Source organism: Myodes glareolus, chromosome 25 (assembly GCF_982192425.1).
Source record: "Myodes glareolus chromosome 25, mMyoGla1.1, whole genome shotgun sequence".
NCBI classification, from domain to species: Eukaryota; Metazoa; Chordata; class Mammalia; order Rodentia; family Cricetidae; genus Myodes; species Myodes glareolus.
In genome coordinates, this window is record NC_142050.1 from 33,265,628 (window position 1) to 33,284,256 (window position 18,629).

General features: G+C 39.2%; 1 protein-coding gene across 6 annotated transcripts in view; it reads left to right on the plus strand.

Annotated features, from left to right (window-relative positions):
• Nup205 (nucleoporin 205) overlaps positions 1-18,629 on the plus strand; it is a 67,611-nt gene that overhangs the window by 38,907 nt on the left and 10,075 nt on the right. For 3 of the 6 annotated variants that reach the window (XM_085683732.2, XM_085683735.2, XM_085683734.2), the window contains exons 22-35: positions 145-269; positions 2,462-2,576; positions 6,297-6,446; positions 7,180-7,251; positions 7,561-7,718; positions 8,236-8,316; positions 8,785-8,976; positions 9,637-9,904; positions 9,999-10,097; positions 12,441-12,589; positions 13,789-13,980; positions 14,775-14,896; positions 16,313-16,451; positions 18,336-18,498. In XM_085683732.2, coding sequence (XP_085539858.2) covers positions 145-269; positions 2,462-2,576; positions 6,297-6,446; positions 7,180-7,251; positions 7,561-7,718; positions 8,236-8,316; positions 8,785-8,976; positions 9,637-9,904; positions 9,999-10,097; positions 12,441-12,589; positions 13,789-13,980; positions 14,775-14,896; positions 16,313-16,451; positions 18,336-18,498 — 2,025 coding nt within the window. The remainder of the gene's footprint in view (positions 1-144; positions 270-2,461; positions 2,577-6,296; positions 6,447-7,179; positions 7,252-7,560; positions 7,719-8,235; positions 8,317-8,784; positions 8,977-9,636; positions 9,905-9,998; positions 10,098-12,440; positions 12,590-13,788; positions 13,981-14,774; positions 14,897-16,312; positions 16,452-18,335; positions 18,499-18,629) is intronic. The other 3 variants (XM_085683733.2, XM_085683736.2, XM_085683737.2) reach the window with 1 other exon arrangement.

An 18,629-nucleotide genomic window follows, 5' to 3' on the forward strand; every position in this document is an offset into this window, starting at 1 on the left:
TTTGTCAATTTCCTGTATCAGTATTTCCTGTAACACTTTCACAGTTGAGCATGTATTTCTAAAATTAGACTGTGATAAAGAGAGTCCCAGATTTATGATGCAGAAACCCTGAGAAAACTTGCATTTCCTTTTGGTTCCGTGTAGGAGTGTTAGGCTGCCCTCGGACCTGCCTGCACGCCATCCTCAACATCCTGGAGAAAGGGACAGAAGGGAGAACTGGCCCTGTGGCTGTGCAGGAGTATCCTCAGCTGGCCGAGCTGTGCTACCAGGTACGTAGTGGATAGCACTGTGAGGAACTCAACAGAAACTTGGGCAGCTGAGTTCATAGATGGAGGAGGGGCATTTAGGATAGAAATGAGCTCATTTAACAATTTCTCCAGTCTTTATTTATGAATAAAATCCACGAGGCATAAACAAAATCCTACAGATGTGCAGCTCCTGACAGTGGGAGAAATGAGAACTATGGGGTGTTTGGGTGGATTTTACCAGTGGTGCTGTATTTAAAGTATGTTTTGGGGGATCTAGAGTGGGTTTGGGTCAAAAGATCCCTGGTCGCCATCTGTGTCCCCTGGCAGGTTGAGCCAGCTTGGGCATGCTATGTAGCTTCTCTGGTGTTGAATTTTCCATCTGTGAAATGGATCGCTGAGGCATAGTCTGTCAGTACAAGCGCCACCTTTGAGGAAGCCTATAAAGAAGGGAGTCCTCAGCTGTGGAGATGGCGGAATCTGGTCAGATTCGCGAGAACTTTTCCTTGTGTTTGTGTCTTGTTTTACTCAATTTACAAGTGTTCTGAGAACTAGACTTTATAATTCATGACTAATTCCTCAACTTAAGAGCACTACGATTCACATTTCATGGCTTAAAAAGTAAGATTATTCTTCCAGTGTAATGGAGACTTATTTGTTATTTTCATGTTTATCTTTGTGATTTTCAGTATCCACTTTTGTCCTCTGTTTTCCCAAACATTCATGCTTCTTTGAATCTGAATTAGATCTTCTTTTAATGAGAGATCTGAAGTAATTGAAGCTCAGTGTTATGGAATCTGATATATATGCAGAAGTAGTTGAAAAGCTTATTATCTACATCAGGGATGTGTATTTTTAAGAGACATATTTGACTCTTGCTTTGTCTGCCAGCTGAGATTCAGATTGGTACGTTCAAGTTGTGTTGTCTTCTCCAGCTTTCCAAAGAGCTGGGACTGGTTACTTGACCACTGACTTAATTATTATCTGTTATTAAAAACATATGGACTCTTGGTTTATTTTGAGTGATTTTCATGTTTATGACATTTTGTCTATTTAGATATTTCTGATAATCATGTACATAATGGAGATCTTTGTATATTTATCAGATCTCAGTTTTTGTTAGATTGATATAAATGCTTCCCCCTCAAATTTACTATTTTGTTAAAGTTGTATTCAGAGCTTGTATTTGTAATATAGTGAAGTTCGCAAATTTTCTTAATTATTTTATTATGAAGTTTTATTTATTTGAATAAAATACATGATAAATTGGGTTCAACTTTTCATATAGTTTCTGTTTAGTCATAGCCTATGCTTGTGCCAAGATAGTCATAGACTATTATTACCAGCGACCTCAGATTTGGCTAGGATAATACTCTTCTTATAGATACGGAAGTGTATTGCTAGTATTAATTCAAACTCATCAACCCATGTAAAGTGACTCTGCTTCTCAAGTCATGTTGCATGTTTCAGACACATTGATTCATTGTTGAACTACTTTGTAATTTTTTTAAATAGTGATTGTTTCAATTCTACTAAGTTTTACTGGGTTTTTTGAAGTTGAGATAAAATAATTATGATTTTTCAGAAGTGACTACTAGGTAGTACTACTACTAATTAAAATATTAAAGCTTAATTAATTTTGTGTTTATATTAATAAATATGTTTAGAATGATTTCAAGATTTAGTCTTGTCATATAAAACTTCTTTATTTTTATTTTGAATGCAGGGCCTTGCTATGTAACCTAGGCTGGCCTTGAACTAATGATTACCCTGCTTTAGCTTCCTTGGTTCTGGGATTATAGGCCATGTAATTTTGTAAAGTCTGCAAATGTCAGTACTTTGAACTGTGTTTCAGTGTGTATTCTTGAGCTGGCACACCAAGAACCTGGATTTAGAAATCTAAGCTTATGGGACTGGAGAGATGGCTCTGCGGTTAAGAGCACTGACTGCTCCTCCAGAGGTCCTGAGTTTATTTCCTGTCAACCACATGGTGGCTCACAGCCATCTATAAGGGGATCACATATCCATATGTGTTCATATGGATAGAGAGCACTCATAAACATAAAATACATAAGTAAGTTTTTTTAAGTATAAGCTTACCTTTTTTATATATGTGATTTTTTCCATTTGCTCAGATTATTAATGCATCTTAATTTTTTACACTCATATTTTGTTATTTTGAAATCAATACTGACTGAGAACTTTTATTTTATTAGGTGATATATCAGTTATGTGCATGCTCTGATACATCTGGTCCTACTATGAGGTACTTGAGAACCAGCCAGGATTTCTTGTTTTCTCAGTTACAACATCTTCCTTTCTCTAACAAAGGTAGGACATTATATTACTTTATTACTATAAGATGAGAACTCTTACCTGAAAGGCTTGGAATAAGAAGTGTTTCAAAATTTGAATATTTGACAGATGAGTTGGTTGATAGGATCTTTATCTGGACCTGAGCTTGGCCTTTGATGTATTCTTCCTCAGCTGAGATTAAAGGTGTACACCACCATGACCCACTCCAGTCCTTGATTTTGGAGTAGTTCATACATCTAAGGGATCCTGGGGACCCAGTTCTTAACACAAAGTTCATGTGTGTGTGCAAACCTTATAGGAATAGCCTTAAGTTCATTTTACCACAGGTTTTTAGTGTGCCTTCATTTTGTCTGCAACCTGTCATGTGAGGTCAGACGTAGAATTTTATGCTTGTGGGCACTTAGGAATCTTGGGGTTTAGAACATGTTGGGTTTTGTGTTTTCAGTTTAGGATTGGTCAGATTGTGTAACTGATGTCTACCCTGCTGTTGCCTGGCTTTATTAACACACAGTTTAGAGCAGCAGGTTGTGGACCTTATTTTTTCCTTGCTACTGGTACTCTGGGTGTGTGTGTAATTTCTGCTTGAGAAATTCCTATTTTCACTTCTAGTGTAAAATACACGAGTATAATCTGAATGAGGGAATTTGGTTCTTTACTAACAAAACTTAAAGGCTGTGTTGGAGGGATAAGCTCACTGAAATTGGATATTCTCTCTTTATCTCTCTCTTCCTCTGTGTGTGTGTTACTTGTGTATGGGGTTGTGCACATGTGGAGATCAGAGAACAACTTTTACTCTCTCCTTCCACTCTTACATGGGTCAGATCTGTGGTTTGAGCTCAGCTCATCAGGCGTGTGTGGCAAGTGCTTTTCCCTGCTAAGACGTCTTGCCTGCTTGTGAGTGAATATTTCTTAGAAAAATTTCTGATTTACATTTGTGTCTTATATATATTCGAAACTAGTCAAATTGTCTTAAAATAAAACTTTGAAAAGTAATTTTAAAGGAAATTATAGTTTATTGATATAACTGTGAACTATTCTAGCCTAATTTAAGCTTTATCAAACTTGTTTTTCCTTTTTAAAATTAAAAAACAAATTTAAACCAAGTTTGTGTTTTCCCCTGCATGTATATCTGTGCATCATATGTGTATGCTTGATGTTCATGAAGGCAGGAGGTCTTATCTCCCCAGCCTCTTTGGTTGGTTGGTGCGCATGCACATGCGTGCGTGTGTCTTGTCTGTCTGTCTGTCTGTCAAGACAGGGTTTCTTTGTGTAGCCCTGGCTGTCTTGGAAGTTGCTGTCCTAGAACTTGTCCTAAATCAAGTTGGTCTCAAACTCAGAGATCCCCCTGCCTCTGCCTCCTGAGTGCTGAGATTAAAGGTGTACGCCACCACCACCTGGCTTTCTTTTTTTCTCTTTTCCCTTCTCCCCTCCTCTCCCCTCCTCTCCCCTCCCCTCCTCCCCTCCCCTCCCCTCCCCTCCCCTCCCCTTCCCTTCCCTTCCCTCTCCTAAGATAGGGTTTCTCTGTTTAATAATTCTGCCTATTCTTCAACTCACTTTATAGACCAGGCTGACCTTGAACTCACAGAGATCCACCTGCCTCTACCCAAGAGTGCTGGGATTAAAGACATGCACCACGACTGCTTGTTTTTATTTTCTTCTGCTGAACTATTTGCAAACTTTTTTCTCCATGTTTTTGTGTTAATCTTTTACACATATAGTAGAACTTACTATTTTTTATTATATTTAGCACAACAGCATGCCTGTAGAGGTTGAAGGACAATTTTTAGGAGGTGGTTCTCTCCTTTTGCCACACGGGTCCCAGGGATCAGTCTCAGGTAGTCGGGCCTGGTGCAGGTACTCTTATCTCCTGAGCCGTGTTACAGCCAAACCAAGGGTGTCTTGAGTTTGTGCGTTCAGGCTGTTCTCCACCGCCTCAACCTCCTGAGGTTCTCCACCGCCTCAACCTCCTGAGTGACTGGACCCACAGACCTGCACTGTCGTATAGGCCTGAAGCTTACCTTATAGTGTCATGGTTTGAAACGGAGGTCCATACATTCTGTTACACATTTCTAGTGCTAGTAATTGTCAATTTTCTCATTTTCTCAGCATACTGTAAGACCCTTGGGAATTATCTAATTGACAGTTTTATATTTTTTATAATTTTCTCATTTTTAATTGAGGTTTTGCTTATACAAAAACATTATAGAAACTTTAAAATTTTATACATGAGTATATACAAAAGAATAGTCACTGTCTGGCTTATGATATATGTATTGTAAAGATTGACTTAGCATGGCCTATGTCTTAGTTACAGCTCCTATTGCTGTGGTGTAAACACCATAACCAAAAGCAACTTGGGGAGGAAAGGGTTTATTTTATCTTACAGTGTCAGGTCCCACTCTGTATCACTGAGAGGAGTCAGGCAGAAGTTCACGGTAGGAGTTTGGAGGCAGGTACTGATGCAGAAACCTTGAGGAGCACTGCTAACTAGCTTGCTCAGCCTACTTTCTTACACCGTCCAGGCCAGGAACCCAGGGTGGCATCCTGCACTGATGGACCAGGCCAGGCCCTCCCACTTCAATCTCTAAGAAAATGCCTCACAGACGTGCCTACAGCCTGATCTGAACAAGGCACTTCCTCAGTTGTGGTTCCTGTGTCAGATTGACACGAAGAACAACCAGGATAGACGGACATCTGTTAATATTATTGCTTGGTCGTTATGTTTGCGTTACCATCATTTAGTACTTCAAAGCATAGGATCCATCAAGCATAAAAATACTGAGCCAGGAATGGTCATGCATGCCTACAATTGCAGCATTAGGAGGCTGAGGCAGGTGGACTGTGTTTGAGACTTGCCTTGGTATATATTGCAAGACTATTTCAAAGCATAATAATACTAAATTTGAAAACTTCTTTTGAAAGATTTATTTTTAAATTTTATATATGTGTGTTTACCTTTGTGTTTATATATACCATGTGCCTGTGGGAATCCATGGAGGCCGGAAGAGAAGAGTGTCAGGTTCTCTGGAACTTGAATTATAGGCAGTTGTGAGCTGCCTTGTGGGTGCTGGGGCTTAAATCAGGGTCCTCTGGAAGAGTAGGAAGTGTTCTTAACTATGGAGACGTCTCTCCAGCCGCTTTAAGTTTCTTTTATATATGGAATATATAGCCCTGATTATATATGAAGGCAAGAGCTTTACCAGCTATTTTATCATATATCATAAGATTATGTAATGTGAGTTTAAGTGTGTTTTATGGAATGAAAATTATGATTTTTATGAATTGTTATATACTTGAAAATTACTCTTAAAAACAAAGTAGAAAGTGGCATTAATATTAAATTATGGGAGACTTATAAAATTGTTGTGAAACTAGTCTGGTAATAACCTTTTTTTTATTTTAGACAGTGCCTCATTATGTATCTCTGGCTGGCCTGAAACTTGCGATGTAGATCAGGCTAGCCTGGAATTCACAGCCATCCTGTCTCCTGAGTGCCGAGAGTAAAGACATATACCACATCTGGCACTAATAAAAATCGTATTGTTCTCCTCATCTCTCGTGGACACAGAATAACTTCTTTTTCATTTGTGTCATTTTTTTCTTTCATAATTTTATGTTCTGATCTTATTTTATTTTATGTTACTGACTTTCATGAGAACGTGTCTGGTGATTTGTGGAATTTTCTGATCGTTTGTTACAACAATGGGAAATGAAATGTATTTGTTTAAATTCCAGAGTATGAAATCTCTATGCTGAATCAAATGTCATGGCTTATGAAGACTGCCTCAATAGAACTAAGAGTGACTTCTCTGAATCGCCAGCGGTCACATACGCAGAGGCTTCTGCACCTTCTCCTGGATGACATGCCAGTGAAGCCGTACTCAGGTGAGTGCTGATACTCTGTGTGTGGTGTCTTGATTGCTCTTGATGAGTGCACAGCTTACATTTAGAGTGGCACTTGAGACAGAGCTGGTTCTTCCCGGCTTTGGTATAGTTACCCTTAAAACACAAAATTAAAAATTGTCCTTTGGCCAGGTGTGGTGGCTCATGCCTTTAATTCCAACACTTGGGAGACACGGGGAGAGGCAGGTAGATCTCTATGAGTTTGAAGCCAGAGTACTCGATATAGTGAGTTCCAGGACAGGTAGAGAGACTATTTCAAAAAGAAAAGGGGAAAACAAAAAACAAAAGACCCCACCCAAGCCCAAAAATGTCCTTTGATGTAATTTTATTTTCCTCTTAATGCATCTACAAGTCACAAATTATACAAAGTGGTGACATTTGTCTCACTGAGCTAGCCTGACCGGAGCTAGTTCAACGTGTATTATACATGCAAATGAGCCATAAACTTCTTTTTAATCATTTCCTTAGTATGATGAGGTCTTGCCAGTTTTGAAATTCTAATTATCCTCTTCAGAGTTATGGATGAGTCCCATAGGGATGAAAAGAGTTAGTGAGCATTGCTAGTTAGTCCTCATAGGCTTTGCATCTTAATTACTCATTTACAAAAGGCTCTTTGAACCAGAAATAAAATACAGTCTGTTTGCCATTTCTAAGTAAATGTAATTTCAAAGTGTGTTTTTCCTTTTCTGATCTATTGTTATTGATGCTCGAACAGATGGTGAAGGAGGAATGGAAGACGAAACTAGGTCTGTCTCTGGATTCCTTCATTTTGACACTGCCACAAAAGGTGAAGCCCTTGGAATTGTAGTATGTTATAGACACATTACATCGCTAAAAACCGTAAGATAATTTACATCTATCTCTAGAGCCTGGGCCTACATAAAAAAGCTATGTCAAGGATTATTTGCTGTCAGTTGCCTTGGGTTTACAAAGCGGAGGGAAAATATCTTAGTGAGTGGCCATATCAGAAATAAGGCAGGTTTAGATTTCAGCAAGGCTTTTGGTTTCAGGGAATAGCATGTTCAAAGTGACTCTCTATGGTGGTTTATTCTCTCTTTCATGCCTCGAGTACAGTTCATTTCCTTCTTGTTTCTAGTCCGTCGAAAGATTCTAAGTATTCTTGATTCGATTGACTTCAGTCAGGAGATTCCTGAGCCTTTGCAGCTGGATTTTTTTGACCGTGCTCAGATTGAGCAAGTCATTGCCAACTGTGAGCACAAGAATTTACGGGGACAGACGATCTGCAATGTCAAGGTGAGGGTTCCGTCAAAGAGCGTCAGTAGCAGTGCTTCAGACTTCCACTGTCGGGAAAGTGTGATCGTGTGTGTGTGTTTTCATTCTTCCATGGAACTGATTTCTCTTATTAGCTTACTGCGCTATTTTGTCTGATAGTGAGGAATAAAACCCAATAAATGCCCCTACTTTCTTTAAGAGGTTTCATCGACTTTCCTTTAGGTTTTTTCCCACCCAGCTAAGACTACAAAGTAGTTTTCACTTTTTAGTTTTCTACCAAGTGAATGGTTTAATCCTCAGCAAAGTGAGAACGATCCTGAGTCACCCAGCATTAAATTGCTGCCTGAGTCCCTTTGGTACTACTTTGTGGAAGGAGGGGGATGGCTAATGTCTCTGTGCACATTGGACCGTACCGCTGCGGTCCAATTGTCCAGAGATACCTGGACCTTTTCCAGTTAGGGTGGTTTATAGTGATTGCTGCGTATTATCCTACTGACATCTAATGATATTGTTTTTCTCTTTCTCTCTAATTACTTAGCTTCTTCATAGGGTTCTCGTAGCTGAAGTCAATGCTCTTCAGGGTATGGCAGCCATAGGACAGAGGCCTCTGCTGATGGAGGTGAGCTCTGTTGGACACTTTTGGCTATTTATACTACTTAAGTTGCTTGCTTAAAAAGCAATAAATGCATATGTGATTAATAAACTACTTAAGCATTAAGCTCTCATGGAGGGCCAATGAAATGACTCGGTAATCAGACTCAAGTTGTTGTCAAGCTAGACGACTTGAGTTTGCTCTCCAGAACGCACATGATAGAAGAAAAGAATGAACTCCCAGAAGTTGTCTGCTGAGCCCTGCACTTTTCCTGTGGCATACACACACAACAAATGAAATAGGATTAAACTTTCACGGAATCTTTTGTCTTTTTGTAATTTTTTAATATTGAAGTTTTAAAGGTTACACAATATTAATTAATAAGTGTAATTTAAGTAAATTTTCTGAATAAATGACAGTATTCAAAATAGGAGATTGTTTAAAACAGGTGCTGTGTCCCTGAGTGTTAACCAGTTTCAATATTTATGGCTTTAGGAAATCAGCACTATTCTCCAGTATGTTGTTGGAAGAAACAAGTTGCTGCAGTGTCTTCATGCAAAGCGACATGCGCTGGAATCGTGGAGGCAGCTAGTAGAGATTATACTAACCGCTTGTCCTCAGGAGCTCATTCAGGCAGAAGATCGACAGCTGATTATTCGTGACATTTTACAAGATGTACATGATAAGGTGATTTACTTTCTAAGTTATTTTATATGACTAAAGGTTTAAATGTATGAGTGTGTAGTATAGGTATATACATTTGCCTTTAAATATAATTTTTTCTTGGTTTTAGATTAGAAGCAAACTAGAGTTTATAATACTGATGTGAAAGCTTTCCCTGAGAAAGGTGAATTCTGTACAGTAGGAGCTATGAGCTAGAGTATTACATAATCCTTCAGGAAGCTTTGTAAAAAGAGGCATGGGCAGATCCCACTGCCGAAATACTGATTATGATCCCAATGGTGAAGACCATGGGTGTGTATTTCAGAGCAAAAACATCTGCATGGAATTCTGATAAGAATTAGGTACATACAGTTGTTTAATATTTTTCTTTTGAAAGTTCTTACATTCTTCTTTTTGTTTTTATTTATTTGTTTGTTTGTTTTGAGACAGAGTTTCGTGGTGTAACTTGGCTGTCCTGGAACTTGCTCTGTAGACCAGGCTGGCCTCAAACTCACAGAGATCCACCTGTCTCTACCTCATGAGTGCTGGGATTAAAGGTGTACACCACCACCGCTCGGCTCAGTTCTTGTTTTGTTCAGGCAGTTGAAAAGCCTGGTGTGTGTGAGGCTTGGTAACGGGTGTGATGAATGCTGGGTCTCACTCTGATCCCCTTGGCACTTTCAGGTGCTGGATGATGAAGCAGCACAGGAGTTAATGCCAGTGGTGGCCGGCGCTGTGTTCACCCTGACCGCTCACCTTAGCCAGGCTGTACGCACAGAACAGAAGCAGCCACTGGTCTCAGGACCTGGCGAGGCCCATTACATGTTCATGCTTGATAGTTCTTTGACCTCACCTCCTGCAACAGAGAACCGGCCAATGGGTTTTGCTTCTATTGGAGATTCTTCACTTCACATCATATTGAAGAAACTGCTAGACTTTATTTTGAAGACAGGTTTTTCCATCTACATCTTCTGTACATTATAATTTTGTTCTGAATTTGATTGGTAAAGAAGTTTTCACTTGACTGCATGTTTTTGTCTTCCTAGGTGGTGGTTTCCAGCGTGTAAGGACTCACCTGTACGGCTCTCTACTTTATTACTTACAGATTGCCCAGAGACCAGATGAGCCAGACACATTAGAAGCTGGTAAAGTTAGATTGATTTCTAATCTAGTCTCTTCTATTTTTAAGATGATAACTTCTGAAACCTAAGTCAGTTCTCTATCTTTTGACTCAGTACAACTACTATTAGTAATCTTGACATAACCGTTAGATTGCTATAAAGCTGGGGTGTATGTTTAGTTTGTAAGAGTCTCAGGTGCTGTGTAGTTTTATATACTTGAGCTGCAGTGCACTGTTTGTAGAGCTGGACAGTGTCTCCTTTCTTCTTGCACCACAGTGCGTACTTACTATAGGAAGAACATAACTTGTAAGCAGTTCCTTATTCATAGGCATAAAAATTCTAATACATTATTGTCACAAAAATACTGTCTCAAAATTCTCATATGTCTCTACTTTTCAAGAGGAAGATTTATGGTAAAATTCCCATATGAAGCAGTATGCAGTTTTATTTTAATAGATTTTTTTTCATGGCCATATACAAATGGTCTTACCTAGTACAAATGCTCATCTGTAGTGTGTGTGTATTTTATACTAGTGTGAAGATTGTTTTTCATAAATTCCAGGTAGGATTTCTTCATTAAAGCAGTGGTTCCCAGCCTTTCTAATACTGCAGCCCTTTAATACAGTTCCTCATTCTGTGGTGGCTGTCATTCGTGCGTGGTACCTTAGAAGATAGCAACAACCACTGGTAGATTTGTAGAGGCGTAGCGCCTCCGTAGTATATGTGTGTGTGTATAAAAGTTTTCTGTGTTTGGGTGTTTTGCCTGGATGTATATCTGTGTATCTGTGCACAGTGTGTCCCAGGCCAGAAGATGTCAGATCCCTTGGAAGTGGAGTTACATATGGGTATGAGCTACCATGTAAGTGTTGGGGATCAACCCAGGTCCTCTGGAAGAGCAGTCAGTGCTCTTAACCTCTGAACCATCTGTACAGCCCCTGTATGCAGGTATTTTTAAGGTCAAGAAAAAGAAATTGTTTAAAGAATCTTTTTGAATAATCAGACACTTTTTTAAATAAAAAAAAAGATGTAGTTGGGACTATTCATTCTCAATAACTCCCATATTTTTCTCTTAAAAAAGTATTTTTCAGGGCTGGAGAGATGACTCAGAGGTTAAGAGCATTTCCTGCTCTTCCAAAGGTCCTGAGTTCAATTCCCAGCAACCACATGGTGGCTCACAACCATCTGTAATGGGGTCTGGTGCCCTCTTCTGGCCTGCAGGCATACACACAGACAGAAAATTGTATACATAATAAATAAATAAATAAATAAATAAATAAATAAATAAATAAATGTATTTTTCATATTCCTTTAGTCAAAGTGGCAAACACTAGTTAACCACTAGGTGAAGGTCTATAGCACACTTAGAACAGTCATCAGGATGACAGTTTATTTCTGTACAGATTGGATCTTTGTATAGCCCAGGCTAATCAAACTCACAGTCTTGTACAGTGATCACAAGTGTGTGTTGTGTGCCTGGTTCAAGATGGTAGTTCAGACCTGAGCATGGTAGTATATGCTGTTAATCCCATCACTCAGGAGGCAGAAGTAGGTGAATCTCTAAGTTTGAGGTCATCCTGGTCTACAAAGCAAGTTCTGGGATAGAGAAACCCTGCCTTGAAAAATAACAAAAAAGATGGTAGTTCAGAAACTAAGGAGGAAAATCATGAAATTAGTTTGAAATAAAAACTGTTGCTTTATTTGGTTATGAAAGTTTTATAAGGTTTGTATGACTCTTAATGAAATATATGTTTATACTACCAATGACAATATATTTAAATTGCCCTTATAATGTTTTTAATTTTAATAAATATTTCAATTTTAAAAACCCCAAAGATTGCCAGGTGGTGGCTGCGCACACCTTTAATCCCAGCACTCGGGAGGCAGAGGCAGGCAGATTTCTGTGAGTTCAAGGCCAGCCCAATCTACAAGATCTAGTTCCAGGACAGGCTCAAAAGCTACAGAGAAACCCTGTCTTGAAAAAAAAAAACCAAACCAAAACAAAAAAAATCCCAAAGATTAAAACTTTCTGTTTTTCCTTTTTGAGTGATATTTTTTTCTATATCATATCTGTTTCTTCTTTGCCAAATCCTCAAAGATGGCAACAAACTATAAAAGCAGATTGATTAGCAGGGTAAATACAAGTTATCAATTCTCTTAGGATCCATAATTAATTTTACTTTCTGAAAGAACCATACATTATGAGTGTTATTAGTGTGCATGCATGATATGTTCTTAAAGTTCATTCGTCTGAACTCATTGATCTGGTCTTTTGTATGCATATAGTAATGGATTTCTTTTGTTATGGGATATGAGATATAGTTGCTGAACTGATTTTTACTGGATTTTTTTCTATTTTAATCTTTGTAGCTAAGAAAACCATGTGGGAAAGGCTGACAGCCCCCGAAGATGTGTTTAGTAAATTACAACGAGAAAATATGGCTATCATTGAAAGTTATGGTGCTGCCCTCATGGAAGTGGTCTGTCGAGACGCTTGTGATGGCCACGAGATTGGAAGGGTAAAATAGCAGTTGTTTAGAACTGCTACTGAACAAGTATTGTGCATTTATGAAGGTGTATACTGAATCAACTTTTAAAATGTATATTGCAGGTGGAGAATTATTTTCTATATTATTTTATAGTGAGTTTGCTCATTTGCTGTGATTGTAGCTTCTGTTTTGTTACTCTGTGTTTTTAATTGTGTGGAAGCTTAACTCAGAATTTCTTCTTAATTACCTATGCTAAGTTTGAGGTTTGCAAGTAGAACAACATGGATAGAAACAACAAAAATCCTGCCTAATAGATCTTTGGCCTGTCTACTGCTGGGCATGATTGTGTTCTCTTTTATGTGATGATACCTTATGAAGGCAGCTTGCATTTTCTCTTCAGGAAAGCATCGTGGCGTCCTGATGACACGTTGAGAGGATTTCATCCCTCTGGACAATCCTGTAGCACTTATGTGGTTTATTTCAAGGCCATGGAAGAAAAAAACACTTAAGAAATAGGATAAAATACAAACTAGAGTAAGAAATAGAATAAAATACAAACTAGAGAGCAACCCTTCAGTTATGCTTAAAAATTTAAAGTACTTTTATATATAGAATAAAACACTGGGAGGAAATAGATCAAAATGGGTTTAACTGTGTTTATTAGTTTACATATATTTTTAATACTTTTCTAAGACTCCTCTAAATAATACATAAAAATTTAGAATTAGAAGTAACAGTTAAAAGAAAACATGGAGCTGGAGAGGTGGCTCGGCAGTGAAGAGTGCTCACTGCTGTTGGAGATCCGAGTTCACCTCCCAGCACCTGCAGTGGGCAGCTCACAATGTCTGTAACTCCAATCCCAGGGAATCCAATACCTTTTCTGGCTTTTATGGTGCTTGTAATCTCACACAGGCATGCACACATACATTTTCAAAAATTAGTTTTCTGTTCTTTTAAACAAGTAGTGCCTGGTTTTGGCTAAAATATAAATTATATTTAATACAAGTTTTGCTTCAGATTTAAAATTTGAAACTGAAAATTCTCTTTATATCAAGAAATTGAGACTCTAGTTACATACAGTTTCTAATTTCTAAAAAAAAAATGAAATTTTATTATAGACATTCTTAATAAGAAAACATTCTTAGTACCTCAAGTAAAGGCAGTGGCTGTCGGTGGTTTGGTAGCCATTAATACATTGGGCCTTTGATTCTGATTCATTCTTCCTTTAGATGCTGGCCCTGGCTCTTCTTGATCGGATTGTCTCTGTGGACAAGCAGCAGCAGTGGCTCTTGTACCTTTCCAACAGTGGCTATTTGAAGGTCCTTGTGGATAGCTTGGTGGAAGATGACCGTACTCTGCAGAGCTTGCTGACTCCACAGCCTCCTCTCTTAAAAGCACTTTATACCTATGAATCCAAAATGGTAAGGGTTGTGGACATTGGCAGTAGGTCAGCAGCCGTCTTTAGGGCCCGGAGGTGTGTATCGGAAGGCTGCTGTGCTTTCCACGGGGCTCCTGCTGCACCCTGAGTATATCTGTTATATAAGCTGCTGTTATTTTAAGAGCTTGACATCTAGGAATTTGTGCTAGGAACGCATTTTCTGTGTGTGAAGATGTGCTGGAATTATCCTGTGAAGGTTGAGGGTTATATCCTGCTGCTTGCTTGCTCAGGATGCTCCTGAGAGTGACATGAAAGCCAGGGTTCATGGGAAGGGAGCAGCAACTTAAACGTAGTGTCTACTTTGTCATTTCCTTCCCTCCAGATCTGTTGCAATTTCTCCATGTTAAACTTCTTACATATGTCACAATCGTGAAAGTCTTAGAGTCTTTATTTCTTCATCCATTTATTCCTAGATATTTGCTAAATGCTTAATATACCACACATGGGATTAGTTACTAAAGACACTAGAAGTGAGCACAGCAAACTCAGCTGACCTGTTGACGTAAACTATATTTGAATTGAATAATTCACAATAATAATAATAATAATAATAATGTACGATTTGCAACAATAATACATGTACAGTAGTATAAATGTACAATATTTACCTTTGAGTTCCCATAAAATATCTTAGGAGAAAGGTATAATGTGTTTTTATAGGCAAATCAGGATTTCCCCTCATTAGTGATTAATAAAGAATGTGTATGAGTGTCTTGTGTTGCTGTGAGGCCCTTGGACATGATTTCAGCACTGATGCGTCCTTTCTTAACTTCGCAGGCGTTTCTCACAAGAGTGGCTAAGTTACAGCAAGGCGCACTGGAGCTCTTAAGGTCTGGGGTGATCGTGAGGCTAGCACAGTGCCAGGTGTATGACATGCGCCCAGAGGTGGACCCGCATGGGTAAGTGTCCACACGGGCCAGCTTGTTTACACTCCAGAGGTGGACCCACATGGGTAAGTGTCCACACGGGCCAGCTTGTTTACACTTCAGAGATGGACCCGCATGGGTAAGTGTCCACACGGGCCAGCTTGTTTGCTCTCCTAGCAAAGGACTGTAAAGGAATAATGGAAATCACAAAGATAATTTTCCTAAGGGTTAGGGAGTGTTGCATGCCTTTGTCGTTTCCTTGTAAGTGGAAGTTCCCAAGATAGTAAAAGTGGGTGGGACCTCATCTTTCCATTCCAGAGGAGTAGTGTGCTGTGTGAGACAGAGGGTGAGAATTCTCTTAGCCCGTGTTACCTTGCTAGCCTTATTTTATATGAGTTCCATAGATACTTGTATTTAGTTAGGGGCCTTCTAAAATATAATAGTACACTTAAACCTTGTTGGTAGGTACATGTCTGCTTGTAAGACTAGCACTTGGGAGACTGAGGCAGGAGGGTTGTGAGCGTGAGGCTAACCTGGGTTGTATAAGGAACAAAATCACAGAGAAGAAAAGTTTCAGGATTTTTTTTTGTTTGTTTGATTGATTTGGTGTTTTTAAGACAAGGTTTCTCTGTGTAACAACCCTAGCTGTTCTGGAATTCTTGTTATAGACCAATCTGGCCTTGAACTCACAGAGATCCCCCTAACTCTGCCTCCTGAGTGCTGGGTTTAAAGGCGTGCACTACTACTGCCCAACCTTAAGTTTCAAGTTTTTCAGCAGATGTCAGTTCAATCATTCAGTTTGGTTTTTTAAATTTAATTTTATTTATTTGGGGGGTGTGTGGATTGCAGGCACTACAGTGTGTGTGGAGGTCTGAAAACAAATTTTGAAAGTTGCTTCTCTCCTTTCAGTGTGGGATCTAGGGATTGAGATCAGGTTGTCATGTGTGTAAGTCACACAAAAACTTTTACTAGTTGAGCCTTCCCATGGGCTCTGGTTCCCCCTCCCACAGTGTACAGGATGGAAGCATTGACAGGCAGTCAGCATATCTTCCTAGCAATAACAGTTACTTAAGGTAAGCTTAGTTATTGCTTAAACTCAAAGAAAACCCATTGGCAAATTAGTGTCTAAGCTTATTTAGGCTAAACACAGAACTGTGTTGTTTCAGGAGAAGGGATATTTTGATACTAAACTACATGTTTTAAACATGAAAGTTAACTATTTCTCTGTCTGTAAACAGAGTTTTGAGTTAAATACTTTTAGATCTTGACACAGAATCCCTTATCTGTATAAAACATCTTTTTGTGTTCTGCTTCTGTTCCACCCATTTTATTTTGTCTAACGATTTTAACATATAAGTGTTTATAATATAGCATGTAAAAATAATGAATTTTTAAGACCCTGTCTTAAATGCAGTGTTGCTCTCTCCTTGTTGTTTGAAATGAATCAAGCGTGTTTGGCATGAGAGACCCCCCAATGTTCATCCCAACACCCGTAGACCGATACCGGCAGATTCTTCTTCCAGCCCTCCAGCTATGCCAGGTCATCCTCACGTCGAGTATAGCCCAGCACTTGCAGGCAGCAGGACAGGTAAGGTGAACACTTGTACAGAAGCCGCTAATGCAGAACCTACATTTAGAAATGCAGAGATTCTGAAGATGGAAAGCTCACGTGAAGTTATGTCCATCCTGTTAGTGGCAAAGCAGAGTATAGAGCATCTGATCAGCTTCTGTGATCTTGTGTGAGTGAGCACTGTAGCTGCTTATAGAATCCTGAGGTGGAAAACAAGAGATTGAAATTTGTTTCTGTAGAAAAGTAAGCAGTTATTTTGATAGGAATAAGATGACATTTAAGATGTATTTTAGCCAGGGATTTAGAGAGGGTATAGTAGGCCTGTCTTAGTTGTTTTTCATTTTTCTTTTCTTTTCTTTCTTATTTTTTTATTTGTTTTTTTTTGAGACAGAGTTTCTCTGTGAACAGCCCTAGCTGTCCTGGTACTAGCTCTTGTAGATCAGACTAGCCTCGAACTCTCAGATCTGCCTGCCTCTGCCTCCTGAGTGCTGGGATTAAAGGTGTGCACCACCTCTATTGCTTTATCAAACACATGACCGAGGCCAAGGCAACTTTCAAAAGAGGGTTTAATTGTGCTTGCAGTTTCAGGGGGTTAGAGTCCACGATGTCAGAGCAGAGGCATGGCCACAGCAGCAGCTGAGAACTCACATCTGTAGGCGGCAGAGAGAGAGTACACTGGGAATGGTGTCTATCTTTTCAAACCTCCAGACCCTCAGTGACACACCTCTTCCTATAAGGCCGTATCTCTTAATTCTTTCTAAACAGTTCCACCAAATGGGGACCAAGTATTCAAACATATAAGCTTATAGGGTCATTTTCATTCAAACCACCACAAGGTCTATAGAAAATGCGAAAGAGGAGCCTCACGCCTTATATAGTAGTGTGTATTTGTAAGTCCAGTACTAGGGAGGCTGAGGCTATAGATCATGAATTAGCCTGGCCTATGCAGTGAAAATCTGTCTCAAAAAAAAAAAAAAAAAAAATGAAACCAAAACCCCTAAAACTGGGCATGGCTGTACATTCTTGTCATCCAAACACTTAGGAAGTAAGGCAGGAGGATCGAGAGTTCAAGATCTTCCACAGCTATGTGGCTAGTTCAAGGCCTTCTTGGACTCTATGAGACCCTGTTTCCAACAAAAATAAAAAGTATAAAATAAAGTATTACAGTTATATGTGATTTTTTTTAACAGCATGAGGTAATGAGATGCTTTTGTTTCTGATATTTTATGTTTTCCTACATTGCAGTCAGAGTTGCCTCCCCAGGTAGTAGCCGTGGTTTCTATAGCGATGCCTTATTTGCCCTGTAGCAGCCCAAGGGACATCCTTTGATACTCAGAATGGCTTTGAGCCCATTCTTTAAACTCGGGGTTCCCTTGACTGCTTCTTTACTAGATTAAGTGATCCTCCCCCACTTCTGCCTGCAGACTCCCATACCTCCACTTTTCCCTGGAATTGGATTTAGTGTCTCAGGAGTGTTCCAGACAATAACAAAGGCAGAAAGAAGTTTGGACGGAAGAATTTCTGTCACTTTGGTTCTTGCTACATCAAAAGTAACGAGCTTTTATGGTTGAAGCATGCCACCCAAGTCAGGCTTACAAAGAGTGACATCTTGAGTTTAATGACCATTTTATGCCCATTAATATGAAATTCTCTCGATTCCTTTTAAATAAAGTAAAAAAAGTAAAATAGATGTTTTTACACAGTGTTTCTGAGTCATGGTCTCCTACAGCTAGCTCCGCTGTGTTAATATACAAACTTTGAATAGTTCAGCTTTGTGGTAAGGCATGGTTATATTTTGCTTTGTGAGGAAATGAGCTGTTTAAGATGAGAAAGCAGCTGCTTCTCTTGTTCTTTATTGCAAACAGTTCCTTGCTGAAAAGATGAATTATACATATGATGCAGTTTTCTTCTCTTCCTCCTCCATCTTGGGCCGCTCAGGTGCTGCAGTTTCTCATTTCGCATTCCGACACCATCCAGGCAATTCTGCGCTGTCATGATGTTAGTGCCGGCTCCTTGCAGGAATTAGCTCTGCTGACAGGAATCATAAGTAAAGCAGCACTTCCTGGTGAGTTGGATGTGTTGAGCACAAGTTAATTCTCTACAGACTGGCACAGACTGAAGAGAGGCGTTTTTATTACTCTGCAGTTACCATGTGACTGACTTGAACTTGGTACCGGTGACATTCAACTACCTTTA